The sequence below is a fragment of the Puma concolor genome, chromosome A1 (genome assembly GCF_028749965.1).
Source record: "Puma concolor isolate L17-30 chromosome A1, mPumCon1.1.hap2, whole genome shotgun sequence".
NCBI classification, from domain to species: Eukaryota; Metazoa; Chordata; class Mammalia; order Carnivora; family Felidae; genus Puma; species Puma concolor.
This window is the reverse complement of record NC_141667.1, coordinates 8,223,584-8,240,608: the sequence shown is the minus strand read 5'-3', so window position 1 is coordinate 8,240,608 and position 17,025 is coordinate 8,223,584. Positions and strand designations below refer to the sequence as shown.

Sequence of the window (17,025 nt, the reverse complement as noted above, 5' to 3'; positions counted from 1 at the left end):
ATTTTTGGTTAATGATACCTTCTTTCCTTGGTTACAGGTCTGCATTCATGACAAGTTTTAATAGTAAGGTATGGGTGCTTTTCTACACACAAAATATTTCTGAAAAGTCAAAACGTGATTATCACTGGCAGCCTTAAAAATTATAATCAAGGAACACCTGGGTGGCTCAGTCAGTTAAGCCTCCGACTTCAGCTCAGATCATGATCTCACAGTTCATGAGTTCAAGCTCCGCATCAGGCTCTGTGCTGACAGCTCAGAGCCTGGAGTCTGCTTTGGATTCTGTGTCTCCCTCTCTCTCTGCCCCTCCCCTGCTCGCATGTACGCGCTCTCTCTCTCTCTCTCTCAAAAGTAAATAAACATTAAAAACAATTTTTTTAGGGGCGCCTCGGTGGCGCAGTCAGTTAAGCATCCGACTTCAGCCAGGTCACGATCTCGCGGTCCGGGAGTTCGAGCCCCGCGTCAGGTTCTGGGCTGATGACTCAGAGCCTGGAGCCTGTTTCCGATTCTGTCTCCCTCTCTCTCTGCCCCTCCCCCGTTCACGCTCTGTCTCTCTCTGTCCCAAAAATAAATAAATGTTGAAAAAAAAACAAAAAAAACACAATTTTTTTAAATTATAATCAAGACTAAGCATCTTAGTTAAAAGAAATGATTAAAGTTGAATTTATTAAACAAAGACAGCTTATTAGATTGTTCTCTTTATGTATGTAACGTCTCGGCATTACTGTAAAATTTAGAAGAGTAAAATGGGTACAAAACTTCTCCACTGGTTATTAGAAAGGTTCCAGTCAAAATACTCGGACATCAAAAATCTGCACAAAGCCTCAAATAAAATCATGTACTCAACAAATACTAGTAACATTAAGACTCCACAATGATTCATTCTCAGAAAAAATAAGCAAATTACTAACCTATTGAGTTTCCTTTAAAAGGAATTCATTTTAAAGACCTCCTTTGTTGAAGCTTTTAAATTATTAGGTCATATGATAATGAATAACAAACTTACCAGGGAACAGATATCCAGCCACCAGCCACAAATGAGAGGGAACACTCCAATTTCTACCACCACTAGCAAAGAGACCTGTGGTAAAAACAAAGATCATCAGTATCATCCAAATGGGGAGAAGCCACTTCCGGTTTTAACTTATAACAGGAATTACCTTAACAACGATATAGCAGACTCCCAGCAAGCGACGAGACCTATGAAATTTAACAAGAGTTGCCAAGCCCTGCAGCATCTAGTCAAGGAAAATCAGAGCATAACAGATACTTATTTAGGCAACACTTAATATTATTTGACAATTTATTTCATACTTTATCTGTCCTCCTCCTCACTACATATATCTACAGCTTTTACTGAAAGGACAAGAGAAAAGAAACAGTTTTGTCATTAACAGGAACAACTCTTTGGTATGAATAACATCACTGAATACCCACGTTAGTTAATTAAAGGATACGTGACAAATTATCAGTGTTATTGCTAAAAGTATATACCCAACTATGGTTGTGATTAGACCTTCAAAATGAGATGCTTGTACCTGGAAATAAAAATAAATAGAATTTAATTTTACCATACGGTCTACATCCCAGTTTAATAATGTATGAACAATCCAAGCAGACTAAAAGCTGTAAACCAACTATAAAATCCCCTTTGAATGACATCTCTGCAAACCAGACTCTCCCACTGCTGTATATTATGAAAGGATGAGGTAAAATCAAAGAGTAACACTCTACTCAAGCAGACAAAATAAAAGCAGAGTGAATTAAATTTTACAAAATTAACTGCTGCAAAACACTAGTCTCGTCTCTACTCTGGCCTGACGCGGACTCGCCCAGGGCTGAGCAAAGAAAGCAGCAGCGCGCCACCCAAGCAGCCGGCCGGCCAGGTCCGTCTCAGCCCCTCACCTCCCACCCCGAGGAGCGACTGCGTACATTTCCCCTGCTCTCCAAATCCATTCCATTTTCAACTTACAGAGAGTGAAAGTTTGGACAGTGACAAATCTTTTGGGTTCCTGAATTTCAGACAGCAAGTGGTGATAGTTTGGAAAGTCAAATTTATCAAAGCTTTATGTGAACCTTTCAAGTGTGTTCAACTGCGAGAAGCAGAGCTGCAATTAAACACTGAAACACATCTCTTTGCCCTTTCAGAACGCTTCAGAATCTGAGCTCTCCGGATTTACATACACAAATTGAACAGAACGTTCCAGATATGTCAGCTCTTCCTTGAAAGACTAGATCTTTCACAAAATAGACCCCTACACAAAATAGTCACTAGACCCCACAAAATAGCTGTAGTTGACCATCCAAATATTTATCTACCTCTAAAAACATGGAGATGTCAAAATTAAAACAAATTCTTTAGAAAACACTATAGCCTATCATTCCAAAACAGACCAATCCTTTTTTTTTTTTTTTTTTAAGTTGACTGATATGTTGCTACTTTTCTAAATTCACTATGGGAAAGCTAAAGAAAAGGGAGAGAAGGGAGCATACAAGTTAATGGAACAGGTCAAAAATCATCCTGTACGAAAACTTTCCAGTAGCATGCCTTTGGCCCACCCAACAGGAAGAAAGACATGAGTGCATCATGGGATTCAGAGCACATCTTCCTCAGCTGGCAATATTATCTATACTGTCTTAAGCCTCTGTTAGTTTAAAAAAGAAAAACAATGAGGTAATGTTGGATAACTATTCCTTTGTGTAAGGCAAATTGAGAAATGAAGTAACTCTTTACAACACTATCATTTACTCAACAAATATCAAATCTGGGGCAAAATAATGAAAGTAAGCTTGTAAAAGTATTATACTCACGTGTTCTTCAAATCCCAAACCAACAAGGGAGAAATGACCAATATGGTAAGGGCAAAATGCTAAAAAGGGAAGAAAAAAACTCAATGAAAACTTCAAAATCAAAACAACGAACACTCCTAGTGTCAACCCACACTAAAAGGAACCAGAGCTTCTTCGAGAAATGAAAGATTCCAGAACTGGGGTCAAAAATGTACTGCCTAGGACGTTCTCTATAACCGGAAAACAACAAAGATATCAAAGTCGAATAGGCTCATGGCAAAAGGACCCAGGAACCATCATGAAGTCTCATGAAAGGACAATATGAGCATCAAAGAATGACCAAACTGATGGAAACACACTGAATGCTTCACAAATACATGAGTTCATACTACTCAAAAAGGGGAAAGCCAAAAACAAAACCGCAAAAGGACAAAAAGCAACAGAAGAAAAAACACTTTCATCACCCATGGAAACAGCACATCAATTCCTTACCCTGAAAACTGATAATTGGAGGGAAAGAACCGCACACACCTGTCTGGCTTCTTCTGAACAAACAGCTTCAGGTTAACTATGATGTGACTTAAACGTTCCAGTTTAAAGGAAAAATAGAGACAAAGGAGCAAGGCGGTAGACAGCATACAAGAAACAAATCAGACAAATGTAGGACAAGTGACCTAGTCTGTTCAAGAAATCAATGGCAAAATAGGGTAGAAGTAGCAGAAAGGAGCAAAGAATATTCTAGATCAAAAGGAACTTAAGACTTAACAACCAAAACTAATGTGTAGACCTTATTTTCATCCTCAAACAAACCAACTGTAAAATGACATTTAAGGAGACAATCTAGGAATTTTTAATATGATGGATTGTTAAAAAAAAACTTAAATTCTGCTAATTTAGTACAGTGTGATAGACACTATGGTTGAACGAGAAAATATCCTTAAAATTTTCATAATAAAAATTTGTATAGTCTCTTTTCCTCAAGTATTTCTTGTCATGTTAATACAATTTTATTTTTCTTAATAAAATGTAATTATATTTTCTTTATGGCAAAATTAATTGAGCAGCACAGATTACTAGGGAAGCCACGAGGGGACTCAATCATTAAGACAAAAGAGTGAATCTACAGGATCTGGCCACCACACCTCTCTAATCGATTATATTCCATGGGTAGAAATTATTTTGAACAGGTATTCTCAACATATTTAAAATTATAAATCATATACACATTATTTTACTAATATGTGTATTATAAAGCACGAGAAATTCCTGTAAGAGTAAGAAAAAATTCTATGCAGAATTTTTCCTATTTTGTTCACACCCAGCTCTGATGATGACTCAAATAGGCTCCTGAGAAGCACCAATTGTTAACAATTTCTATCCAATTACACAGCAACTACCAGATAAATATCCTGAAATTAAGGTCAGTTTCTCAGTATCATTCCCTTCTACTAGGACACAGCTGCATAATAAGGTTATAATTCTGCAAAGTACATGACCATAAGAGTCCAAAAATGGAGGTGGAAAATTCCAACAGAGCAACTAAAGTAGAAAAGAAATAGGAGTGTGCTTAATCCCAATGGCCATTCACCTTTAAGGAAAAGTATATTCCTAAGAAAAGGAAAACCTCTTGGTTCATTTCAAAAGATCCTAAGTATAATATATACAGGTTTCATACGAAGACAACTTTTTTTATAGCATAAGCTTAGAGGCTGGATTAAAAAAAAATTTACTTAGATTTGCTTTACATAAATGAGTGCTCCCATTTCTATAATTCATGTTTTCTTTTTAAGTTTATTTATTTATTTTTTAGTCATCTCTATACCCAATGCGGGGCTCAACTCACAACTCCAAGTTTAAGAGTTGCACGCTCCTCCGAAGAAGCCAGCCAGGTGCCCCACTATAATTCATGTTTTAAAGGCGACTTGTTCCTCCAAACATTAATTCAGCATTAAGCTTTTCTTGCAAGAACAAAGACAAAATCTACACATCATTTTTTCTCTCAAAGAATCAGAACAGTTTCACACTCTATGTATCAATTATTTTACATAATGAAGAATGTATGCAGAATAATCTTCATTTTCATGTTTCCACCCCCCCACCCCAACCCTCGCAAAAGGAAACAAAGAATGAGCTTCCTATCAATTTGCACCATCTTAAATAGCTACTAAAAATTAAGAATCAATGGAACTTTTTCAAGATTATTTTGTTTCAACAAGATACCTTTAAATTTTTTTTGTTCTTTCATAGATAATATTCAGAAATTAGTTTTTCGTCTCATTCTCAAGTCTACATATTCAATGTCTTTTTTACAACACTTCAACACTTCCCGTTGAAGGCCTAACTGCTTTCTGAGTCACAACGTGGTTGGCAACCCAAAACGAGTAACTTAGGATAAAGTGTAAGAACATTGGGAAATCTATACTGCCCCTCCTGAGCAGAATTAAGGGGTAACTCACATGCAGAAAGAAGGAATTTCTCAAAGATCAGCCCTATCAAGAGATGTGTAGCCTGAGGTGTCTCTATGAGACGCAAATCAAAGTACAATCTAACAGCCTGATTCTATCAGACTCCACTTCCTTTCCCTTGAGAGGTGCAGGAATTACATCTTTCTCAAAGCAGAAAAACCTGTGAATTCTGTCTCCTCGCCCATCTTCCTTTCTCTAATCACTCCCAACAGGAGGGACTCATGTGTCGTCACAAAATCCTCACAGTTGCAGTTGTCAAAGTGTTTGGAAATGACTTTGCATTTACTGGAATTTGGTTCTAAAGGAAATTCACACTTGGGAAAGGTTCACTTTTCTCCTCAAGCCTCTATCCACCTCTGGTGACAGCTCCCGAGCCAGGGTCTCTGGGAAGGCCTTGGATAGGATTCTGAGAGAGGAAACAAGATCTTCTGCCAAAGGGAAGAACACACAGATAATCACCACAAAACTGGTTCCAGAGACAGGATGATGCCTATCCTCAAGTCAGTCTAAAACCAGCTTCTATAAAAAGAGATGGAAATGCCCCAAAGAAGCAGAGATGGTAGGTAACTATAGTCAATGTCGCTTAGGAAAGAAAAGTTATCTGTATGGGTGGGGCCTTCCAGTACAGGATAACTATCTGAAACCATTTCGTATATCCCTGTGTTTAAAAACAAACAAAAACAAAACCCATAACAAGGCTCCAAAAAAACAACTCCTATCTTATTACCATAAATAACAGTATAAACACCACTTACCAAAAACAAGAATGAAGAGTGTGTTTAAAGACACCACCCAGAAGACATGTTCCTAAAAGAAAAGAGCCATTAATAAAACATACTCAATTCTTACTATATGTCTAACGAGACTACTCCACTTACTTAGGAGGCTGGAATTTTCACTCTAGAATGTTGAGATTTCATTTCAGAAATTATGTGCAACTTATTTTTCATTACATAGCTCATACAATTAAGCCTAATAAGGCTCAAGTTCATAATGTTACATGTAGGGGAAAAAAATCAATCTATAAACATTTCCTCTTCAGAAAGAAGCCACTACAAATCACAGATTCTCACAAAAAATACCCAGATTTCGTTTAAATCAGATGACGCTGAAAATTTCCAAATGGAGGAAAATTCAAAAATCACATTAATTCTGAACTTTTTATGAATGTACACTGCACAGTGCTTCTTTCCACTGCCCATTTTGTTCTCATGGTTTCTGCAAGGTCATTTGATCTTCCTTGGTCCCTTTTTTCCCTATGGCACCCCGGTTTTCTCAGTGGAGGTCTTAGAATACTCATTCCCTCTTGGCCATTCATCCACCCCCACAGTTACTTACTATGTATTATCACCTCCAAGATGACTGTCACCTTACATGATTGTTTGAGGCAGTAGGGAATCTTCCCCATGCAGCTAAAGTCATCTTAATACTCAAAAATCCCAAGTGATTTCATATTACAGAACCTGAAAAGAGCACCACTTCTCCTAAATAAGGAACTACTCCTCACCTCTGAGCTGTATGTACTCTTTACCAGTAAGTAAAGAAGATAGGTGAGGTTTGGCAAACAGTGGAAACCTAACATGAAAATGGGCCTGTCACCGGGAACACTGCAAAGCTGCTCTATTTTCACCAGTTCAGGCATGAATTAATATACTGCAAAGTTTAAAAAGACCAAAAAAAAAAAAAAAAAATCAAGTTCTTCTTAACTACAGTTCTGTATTTCATTTTGTTTCCTAAAAATCAAGCAATCAATAATTACCTTTTTAAATACTATTACCTTTGTTCTTTGCCAATATTTTCAATACACAAAACAGACTTTCTTCAACATATCAAGTAATCAAAAGGCACAGGGCATGCTGACCTTTAGCGTAAAAAGCCAGCACATAATACTGTAAATTTGAAACTGCTGAGTCATTAAGATAATTAAGTCACAACTCTTATCATTAAAAAATATTGGCTTTACTTACTAGAAAAACTAGTGATCCGTCAAGTCCTAGCATCTAAAATAAATAACAATATACATGAATTAAAGATGCAACAGGATTTTTTTTCTGTTTATAAAAAAGGCTCATTTTCAATTATCTGTAAACATAATCCTTACCCACTACTTTCTAAAACAGCTTATCATTTTCAGAGTAAAAAACTTACTAGAGTTTTATATCTGGGCCTCCTTTTATTCTAAATCTTATGATTATGAAATCAAAACAATTCCATCTTGGGTTTACTTCTTACATTAGCTATGGAGCCAGTCAAGACTTCAGGACCTATCAACTTGCAGTATCAGAATAATACTTCATTTAAATTGTTACTTCATTTTCCAAAAGTCCACAATGTGTTTGTATTAAAGGCCAGAAAATAGAAAAATAGTAATAACATTATATTTTTAATATTTTCACCACAAACAATATGTCACTTTTCTCTAGAAATTAAAGTTCACAGTCTCCATCAAACGTTGACTACAAAATTAGTGTATAAATATAAAAATGCCTGACTTTAAAACACAGTTTCAGGTTAAAACACTAGAACGCAGGGCACCTCAGTGGCTCAGTCAGTTAAGTTTCCGACTCTTGATCTCAGCTCAGATCATGATCTTACGGTTCATGAGCTCAAGCCCTGCATTGGGCTCCGCGCTGACAGTGAGGAGCCTGCTTGGGTTCTCTCTCTGCCCCTGCCCTGTGCTCTTTCTCAAATAATTAAAATAATTAAAAACAACAACAACACTAGAATGCATGAAAGAATCTTACTCTTTCCCACGTAAGTTCTTCTGCAGCTCGGTCCCACTCTAAAGCATTCCAGTTCATGTCATCTGGAAATATAATTGTCATTTAAAGATTACTGATGGAACCTGAACCACAAACACATTCTTTTAGTTTGGTGTTTTGTAAACCACTGATGAGAAGCTGAACCACATTACTTGCCTGTTAGGGCAGGAAGAACACATATAAACAAATGAAACACATACATAGTTAATTCTAGACTGTGGTTAAGTGTTGGAAAGGCAATAAATACGATTATGTGAAAGAGAGGAACTAAACCAGAATGAATCTGGCAAACTTGAGAAAGATGAGGAAGGCAGGGGACAAGACTTCTTCACGGGGGGAGGGTGGCAGAAGAGACAGTATGAAAGGCAGACAGAGATCCAATCATACAAGCGGGGAAGGTAAAACTGGACTATGTTTTCTTCTTTAGTACAACGGAGAAACCACTACAAGAATTTAAGGCAGGAGGCACTAGGAACATTCTGTGCAGTGAGAATACAGTGGGGCGAGAGCAGAGAACAGCAGCTCATTAGGAGCTATTGTGCTGGACGAGAGAGGGAAATGGAGGCTGCATCAGGGTGGCAGCAGGGCCACATTCTCAGAGCCTTTGAACACACACTCGCCCCTCCCGATGAAGGCCCCTTGCTCCCATGACCCAACTCGCTCCTCATCCTTCGAGGTCTCAGCTGTCACCGACTCTGAGCTACCCGGAGAACCTACTTAAAAAGGGTCTTTCCCAAGAGCATCCTCAGAGCAACCTGCACACTTATCACAACGTGTAACGAGGTACTTGTTCACTTGGGTATTCCTGCTTCTTCACAGAGACCAGAAATTCCATGAAGGCAGGGACCCGAGTGCCGGCGCCCGGGAGGCACTCCGATGTCAGCAATGTCAAGAGGGCCTAGACACAGTATGGTGCTTGACAGGAAAACTCTGGGGTGAGAGGGGGAAATGGAGGTGGTGAGCTAGCGATATAGCAGGCTGGTGGGCACAGTCTTGGATTTTCTTAACTTTCTGGAGTCACAAACTGCTAGAAAAGAAGAGAAATGGCCTCCTTAATGGCATCTGGCCTGCCATGTACACCTCAAGAATTCTTCTTTGATATAAAAAGCTGTGCTGACTTAATAGAAATGGAAAGGAATAAAGTATATCTGTATCAAATTCCTTTAAAAAAAAAAAAACCTAGGATCTACTACAACTTACAAGTAACTTCTTCCTATTCATTCTAGAAAAGTCCCACACAAAGCAGGATTTTAAAACACAGAACGTGGGGCGCCTGCGTGGCTCAGTCGGTAAAGCATCCCACTTGGGCTCAGACCACGATCTCATGGTTCGTTGAGTTCGAGCCCTGCATCAGCCTTGCTGCTGTCAACACAGAGCCTGCTTCGGATCCTCTGTCCCCTTCTCTCTGCCCCTCCCCCGCCTGCACTCACCCAAAAATAAACATTAAATACATAAATAAAACACAAAATGTACCCTGCTTCACAGGAAAAAAAAAAAATTACATCCAGAAATGCAAGTTTGCAAAACAGAGTAAAAACAGGCCGGAAATACAACTCCAAGCCCATAAAATTTTGAAAATTCTAGTCCTTCTCCTCAAGAAAAGCTAGAAGTGGGTTCATGGTCATGGAGGGAGCAGAAGGATGGGCCAGCGGCCATTACCCTGGGCCCCGTTGTTGGCATCGGCTGCATCTTCCCCGCCCGCGTCCTCTTCCTCCTCGTTGTCCTCCTCCTCTTCTTCTGCCTGATCGTCCTGGGCATCAGGGTTTTCTCCCACCACCGCGTTCTCGGCCGGCGGGTTAGCAGGCTGGTCAGGGGCCACATTTTCAGCACCATTGCCTCCCGCTGGAGCCTAAAGTGACAGAGAAGCCCAGAAATTTAGCTAACTTGTCTCAGTTTTGCTCTATTTCCAAATAGCACTCTTCCTGCTAAAAAAATAAAACTAATAAACACACACACTGTTAAAATTCCAAAACATACCTCTCAAAGTCACCTTTTCTACAAGTATCTGATTTTGGATCAACTCAGTATATAAGAGCGTGAATTCATGTCACAGTGTCTATATTCATTCAGTACAATTTAGGGATTTCACAAAACAGCACAGGAAATGGGTTAACAAATCTGGCTGGCTATTCTGAACGCATGATTCCATAATCCTTCTTCACCTTTAAACATTTTTTTTTGAGGACCAAACTTTAACATTTCAAGCACATCCCAAATGAGTTACTGGTGTGGTTACAGAAGCTTCTATTCATGCCAGCAAAGCAAGAATGGAGAATTCAGAAAGTTAAAGCAATATTCCCTTTGTATACATAAAAACAGTACGTTAAAACATGTCACAAAAGGAGGCAAAAAAGGAGGCATTCAGCAGAGTAAAAATAAGCAGCAGGCTGACTGTCTTAACAACAGGAGAGAGAAACAACAGGAGTTCACAGTTTCAGGAAACAGCTGCATCAGCCAAAAGAGATCCAGACCTGAGTTCTGATTTATTATTACAACTAGTCAAAGGCAAACTCAAGGAAAACCAAGGTTAGACTTCCCACGACTGCAGTCAGATCTTGCAACAAGAGAACTCTGGTTACTTCTCATGCAGGCTGAGCAAGAAGGAGCAATGAGACTCAACCAGGGATTCTGACCCCAGGCTGCCATCCCTGCACCTGCGCTCTGAGCTCCTCAGGCAAGACAACCTGGAATTACTCGTACGCCAGCATCTCCAGTCTGTTCCTCTGTGTAAACACTGGGTCTCAGCCACTGTCCAGCAAGATCCTGGAGAGGTCTGAGGACACCCTTGAGCCCAGCTGCCACCTCTACCTGGAGGATTCCTTCAACGGAATGATCTCAACGTGTTCCAGTCTTCATCAAGGCCATCCGGGGAAAGCCCAGAAGGCTCTTGTGGAACCTGGACCTGGGGAGCCATTATTAGGATGACCTCTGGCTCCTGAGCCACCATCTCATTTGGTGGTGACCTTATTTGATCATTCTGAATTTCTCTACTTCTTAGTGTCTTTGGGTACCCTTCCAACTCCATTCTTCACTTCTGGGAAAAGAGAACTCAGATTCCCCTGGAGGGTGGCGGGGGCAGCTCATGAGGAGACTCAAACCTCACAACCAACTCTGGGAAAGGGTGGCAATTCTTCTTTACTGCCTTCACTGACCATCTCAGGGACGAAAATAGTTTTACTCATTACCTATTCGTTTACACCCATACAGATATAGAACTTAATTCTCAGTTATCAGTTAAATACTTGAGGAAAAGGTGTCTAATTCCTGCTCAGTAGGTGGACCTATCCGTATGGATGCTGTCAGTTCCCGCATGCATTCTCCTCTGGCTCTTACTAAGTTCTGCTACCGACCAAATGCAAAGACACAGCTACAGTTAAGGAAAACACTGAACCCCCATGGAGTCAATAAAGATTCTTAAAAAACTGCATTAAATGCTTCAAAATATGAGGTACGACCATAAATGTAGTAATGCTACATAAGAAGTATCTTTTCTTTCTAGTCTCACATCTTGCATGTGTGATTTGCTAAGGAGAAGTTACACTCTTAACTCTGTAAAGAAAAAATTATGATTGAATTTGGGGGCACCTGGGTGGCTCAATTGGTTGAGCGTCCAACTTTGGTTCAGGTCACAATCTCATAGTTCGTGGGTTCAGGCCACATGTTGGGGTTTACACTCACAGTGCAGAGCCTGCTTGAGATTCTCTGTCCTCTCTCTCTGCCCCTCCCCTGCTCCTGCATGCTTTCTCTCTCAAAAATGAATGAACGTTAAAAAATTTTTTTAAAAAGAATGTCAGAATTTGAGGAGACCAAGCTACACACTGACACAGCAAAAGGTCCTTAAATGAAAAATTAAGTTGTTAATTATCATTCTGAGTATCTTAGAGTCAATTTTTCATAATAAAACTGTATGAAGTGTAAGTAGTTTTCGAACATAAGTAGTTAATATTTTGACATTGTCAGCCCCAAAATTTCTCAGCAAGCAAGACACTAAAAATCATTTACCTTATCCTCTTTCTCTTAATACTTCTAGCAAATGCTCCTGTATCTAACATTAAGCATGGCATCTCTCATCAAGAAACAGCGAAAATGCACCAGACTGTTAACAGGGTTCCGATTTTTCTACTTTTGGTAATGTTGCTACCGGGAGCAGGAAACACAAGCAATTTACATATGAAGAAACTGATGAACCAAAGAGGTATGCAGCCTCCTTAGTGCCAGGCGGCACATCAGCATCATAACCAGGAAGTACACATGGTAACTTCCAGGCCAGCGCTAAGCAGTAAATCCAGGCAAAGAGAATGCAAGAGCGCTTGGGTACACCCTCACCATTGTTCCCAATCTCACTAGAAAATTAAGAGGCAAAGAAAAAGTAGCCTTCTTTTGATTTTTTGCATCTCCCTTAATCTTCTCCCAAACCTTTTCACTGTCCTGCTTCTGAATAAGGGGCACAGGAGTCAAGGGCTTAGGTCTCAGAAGGTGACAGTAATTCCCACGTCCTACTCAGATAGAATCACTGGGGGCGAGGGAGTTACCTCATTGTGGTGGTGCCCAGCAGCATTGAAGGGGGGGGCAGCATGCTCCAACCAAATCGGTGCCCCCCCGTGGACTATCTGCTCTCGCAACCACACGAGGCTGATGAATGCACACAGCGTGCACGTCACCACGAAACAACCCTGCAAACAATCCGCCAATAAATTGTCCCTATTAAAAAAAAATTATAGAGAATTACTCCAAAGAACACTTAAAATTAAGAAAACAAAGGTAACAACATTTCATTTTACACTTAAATGTCAGAAGAATGGCCAGAAAAAGAAGTCATCATTTTCTGGGTGAAATCAGCCTCTGAGAATTACTTCTGAGAATGGTGAAATTCTAACTATCTTATAAGCTGGCCAAATATATTTATTTCTACATTTCTACTATGTGTGTTTTTATTTTAATAAGCAAAGAATAACATAAGAACTACACAGAACTTAGCTACCTAGCCTCTCTATGAACATGGCTTAGAAACAGGGGCAGGCAAAAAGCAAAAAACCAAAAGCAGCCGAACGTACATGTAATTTACTAGAGGTGAGTGACTGTCCAACCCTCAGGGAGACTCTCCTTATCCTTACTTTACACACAAGTTTAACAAACTTGGTTGGCTGAGACCCACACACATGAAGATAACCAGTAAAACAGAAAGGGACAGAAGCACCTCTAGAAAGGCCTAATGACAATGCCCAAGAAAGGCTGAGATACTCGCTATGCAGTGTATAAGACAAAGTCTGTAACGCACTTTAGACAAGTGTCACTTAGAAAGCAGATCGAATTTTGATGGCAACTGCAAACATACCGGTAGTCCCTTAACCAATTCAGAAAGACATTACGGTTCCTTTACAGTCGTACATGAAAATACATTATCATGACACCAAAGACCTCTTTGTTCTCTCCCTCTCTGAAAGGGCTTGTCCTTCCCCAGCCTACGTCTGATTTCAGAATAATTCAAGGATAACTCAAAAATCTTGGTGGCCTTAGGAAAATCTTCCATCAGAATGGAATGACTTTTTTCCTCCATGGAAAGTCTAAAGAAGGACCCGTTTGAGCAATCTCAGCCTACAAGCTCCAAACTTAAAGAACTGATGTGGCCCACAGATATGATCTGGAATATATCCCAATCAAAAGAGGAATGCTAACCACTCCTGAGCTAAGGAACCCTTCAGATTATTAAAACTTTGATAGCTTGGGACTAAAACACCCCCTTCTCTACTCTCTACTTGTCACCAGCAATAAGAATAACAACTGTTTGACGTCAGTTTTAAACAGTAACAAACCCTTTGTAGGGTTCTTTTCCCTCCTATCTAGAGTCAGGGCTGGTTCTGTGAACTGCCTGGATGAAGGAGAGGCTGTCTGAGTTTAGCGCCTAGAAGACAGCTTGTGAGCTTCCACTTTCACTCTTTTAGAATGCTGCCCTGTGTCCACCACCTACAGAAGCCCCACTGGCTTTCTGCGAGATGAGAGGCCACGTGGAAGAGAACCAAGGCACCCCAGCCAGAGCCATCCTAGACCATCCAAACCCAGGGCAACACATGAGTAACTGAGGCAAGCCCAACAGATGAACTGATCAGCTGAGCCCAGCTCAAACTGCTGGCCCCCGGAATTATGAGCAAACAAAATTACTGTTGTTTTAAGTCAGTAAGTTTTGGGGGCAGTATGTTTGAAAGCAGTAATTAACTGCTTTAGTATGTTGTGCCTAGAGATGATCTGAAGAACTTAGCTACAGAATATATAAGCAGCAGCTACAATATTAAGAAATTTAAAGTAAAATTGCAGAAATAAAATTAATACTATAGAGAAAATTAAATAATGCTCACTAAAAAAAAAAAAAGTAGTTTAGCTACAATTGCTTTCAGGAAAACTGGCTCAATTCTTCAAACTGTAGAAGGCAGCATGGAATTATAAAACCATACCAGGTTTACAATTTCTTTTGACTATCCCCCCGATCCATGCCTTCGGTGTTCTTCCCGTCAATCAGCAGTGTCTCGAAGGCGATTCTGGTGTTTCACCAACCAATCAGGTTAGAAAGAAAAGGGGAGCTTGCCAATGTAAGGCAAGCAACGGCTCTGAGATTTGGGGATAATTCTGCTAAAACACTACCACAAGTACTCCAAATTCACATGGAGTTTTTACGGATATATGTGAATTTAATCTTTGAATAGCCCACCCAAATCCCTGAGGCATGGTCTTCCTGACTTTACAGATGAGGAAACGGATTCAGAAATTTCCAGTGATTTGCCCAAGGTCACCAAAAAACTTCCAGCTACAGACACTGTATTCCAATGCTAGGGTTCCTTCTGTTACAACCAACTACCTCTCTGTATCACCTGAGTGATCACACCTGCCAAATAACCAGCTGTTCAATGGTTCTACCAATAAGAAGTGAAGGTAGCTAGTAAAGTACTACACTTTGTCCGGCATTTTCACTGACATGGCTTCCATAAACACCTGTTTTTCACACAGCCGAAGCCTCCCAATTCAGGCTTTGGTAAATGTTAACTTAGCCATTAAAACAGAAACCATGAGAAAAATAATGTATCTCTACTTCATTAAACTGTCCAGATAGGAACTCAAGCCAACTTTTCTAAACAACTGAGATACTGACTGGCCTCTACTACACACACTCATAAACTATAATGGTTTACGGAATTTTAGTCCAAACTAAATGGAATAAGCCTTCCCTACGTGAAATGGTTCTTTCATTAGTTTATACCTATTAAAATAAGACTTCCATCCCACTTAGCAGTCACCCCTTGCTTTTTCTGACCTCCCTCACTACTTCTAATATGTATCTTTGCTTTGTACACAATTCCTAACCGCAAGTCAGAGGTGAACTATGTCATACACACAAATGACAGCTGAGCCATTTAAGACAGACTTTTTAAACTTCTATACTAAGACCATGCTCTGGATGGCTGAGATAAAAAAAATTTGATGTCCAGAAAAGGGATCACTATCTTGTTGGTTTCTACTGCATCATTTCACAAAAGGCCTGTATTTTTACACAAAGGGTTATCTCCTTACACTAATTCCAGATTTTCAAGTGTGTTAAATTACTGCTTCCCTGTTTTGTCATGGCCATAGCCATCAGTGCCCTATTTTGAGGCCTTTGTCTACTTCTAAAAATTACTTTATCACAGCTGTTCTTCAAAAATGAAAACAAAAAACAATTCTAATGTAAATAAGGCTCAAGCTGAAAACCTTCAATGAAAACCTATTATTCCCTATACTGCCAAAGAAACAGACATAAATGAAGTACCTTGCCTGTTCTACCCAAAAAGGTATAACCAGCAAGTAGAAAAACCAAGTCACAGACACAACCAATGTTTCTAAATATTTAGAAACATGATGAGAAGTAATGATGCAGATGCAACAGACTTCAAAGAATTCCTAATTTCTTTTCTATTGGAAATACAGCTTGCTCTCTCCTTTTGCCGAGTGACTTATTTTTATGGTAATATACTCTGAATACTTTTGTTCACAGAAGGGTTTGATACTGTTCTTTGTTCTCACTGACATAAGGATCAGGAACCTAAGGTCAACTGGGTACAAAAGATTTGGCAAATATAGGTGCAATTTTGGTAGGCTGAATATTCTAGTGATCCTGATACAGTTAATCATTTACAGCATTTCTAATTCTGACATCAGTAATAAAACACGTCTTTCCCCCCAAAAACGCCATTACGATGCTTGATGTCAAATTAAGATACAGTAAAACAATGACCACGAACAAGTTTTTTTAGAGTCCATATTCTAATAATCACAAGAAACATTTAAAAAATAAATTTGTATTCAAATGCCTATGTCATTAAAAACACATGTTTAAATGAACTCTCAGCATAGGAACACAGCAGCATAGATCTCACATTACATGAGCCTATTTAAGAGGTGCCCCCCCGCCCCCCGGTTACAAAACAGTCCTTTAAAACATATCTGTTTTTAAACAAACATGTACATGTTGTCAGCCACTTCTTCTGTACCTATAACTGTCAGACTAAGACACATAAGTTACTTTTTGTCCTCAGAACAAAAGGAATTTTCAAATTGTAAGAAACATAAATGTGTGCAGGAAAAATGAGCACTCTCTGTGCTGTGCAGCCTTCCAGCTTCACAAGGTTCAGTACTCACGTGGACAGCATGTCCAGTGGCAGTGTCAGTAGTGAGCTCACGGAGCCAGTAAACAAGCACTTGTAGATACGGCCTAGCAAAAAGAGCAAGACAGCATGTGGTTATAACGCTCACCATGAACTCAGGGCCTCGATTAAACAGCGGTAAAGTGAAAGCCACTGAAATATTTAGTCTTTGCAAGGCTGTCTTACTACATTAAACACTATACTAGGCAATACGATACAATACTACATCAAAAAAACCCAACACGGTGAACTAAGCATAAAAATAGTGAGTCAACATCACACACTAATGTTGAGAGCTTAGATTCTCTATAGACTGACTTGTTTCTATTGAATGAGCTTAGA

General features: G+C 39.5%; 1 protein-coding gene and 1 pseudogene across 2 annotated transcripts in view; both read right to left on the bottom strand.

Annotated features, from left to right (window-relative positions):
• The window catches only part of MARCHF6 (membrane associated ring-CH-type finger 6), a 76,491-nt gene that overhangs the window by 32,276 nt on the left and 27,190 nt on the right, over positions 1-17,025 (bottom strand). For both annotated transcript variants that reach the window (XM_086676032.1, XM_086676040.1), the window contains exons 5-14: positions 16,679-16,751; positions 12,547-12,715; positions 9,674-9,863; positions 7,997-8,058; positions 7,220-7,252; positions 6,008-6,059; positions 2,809-2,867; positions 1,455-1,535; positions 1,158-1,226; positions 1,004-1,078 (exon numbers count right to left, since the gene is read on the bottom strand). In XM_086676032.1, the coding sequence (XP_086532158.1) occupies positions 1,004-1,078; positions 1,158-1,226; positions 1,455-1,535; positions 2,809-2,867; positions 6,008-6,059; positions 7,220-7,252; positions 7,997-8,058; positions 9,674-9,863; positions 12,547-12,715; positions 16,679-16,751 (863 nt within the window). The remainder of the gene's footprint in view (positions 1-1,003; positions 1,079-1,157; positions 1,227-1,454; positions 1,536-2,808; positions 2,868-6,007; positions 6,060-7,219; positions 7,253-7,996; positions 8,059-9,673; positions 9,864-12,546; positions 12,716-16,678; positions 16,752-17,025) is intronic.
• On the bottom strand, positions 9,870-11,363 carry LOC147584014 (SCAN domain-containing protein 1-like; annotated as a pseudogene).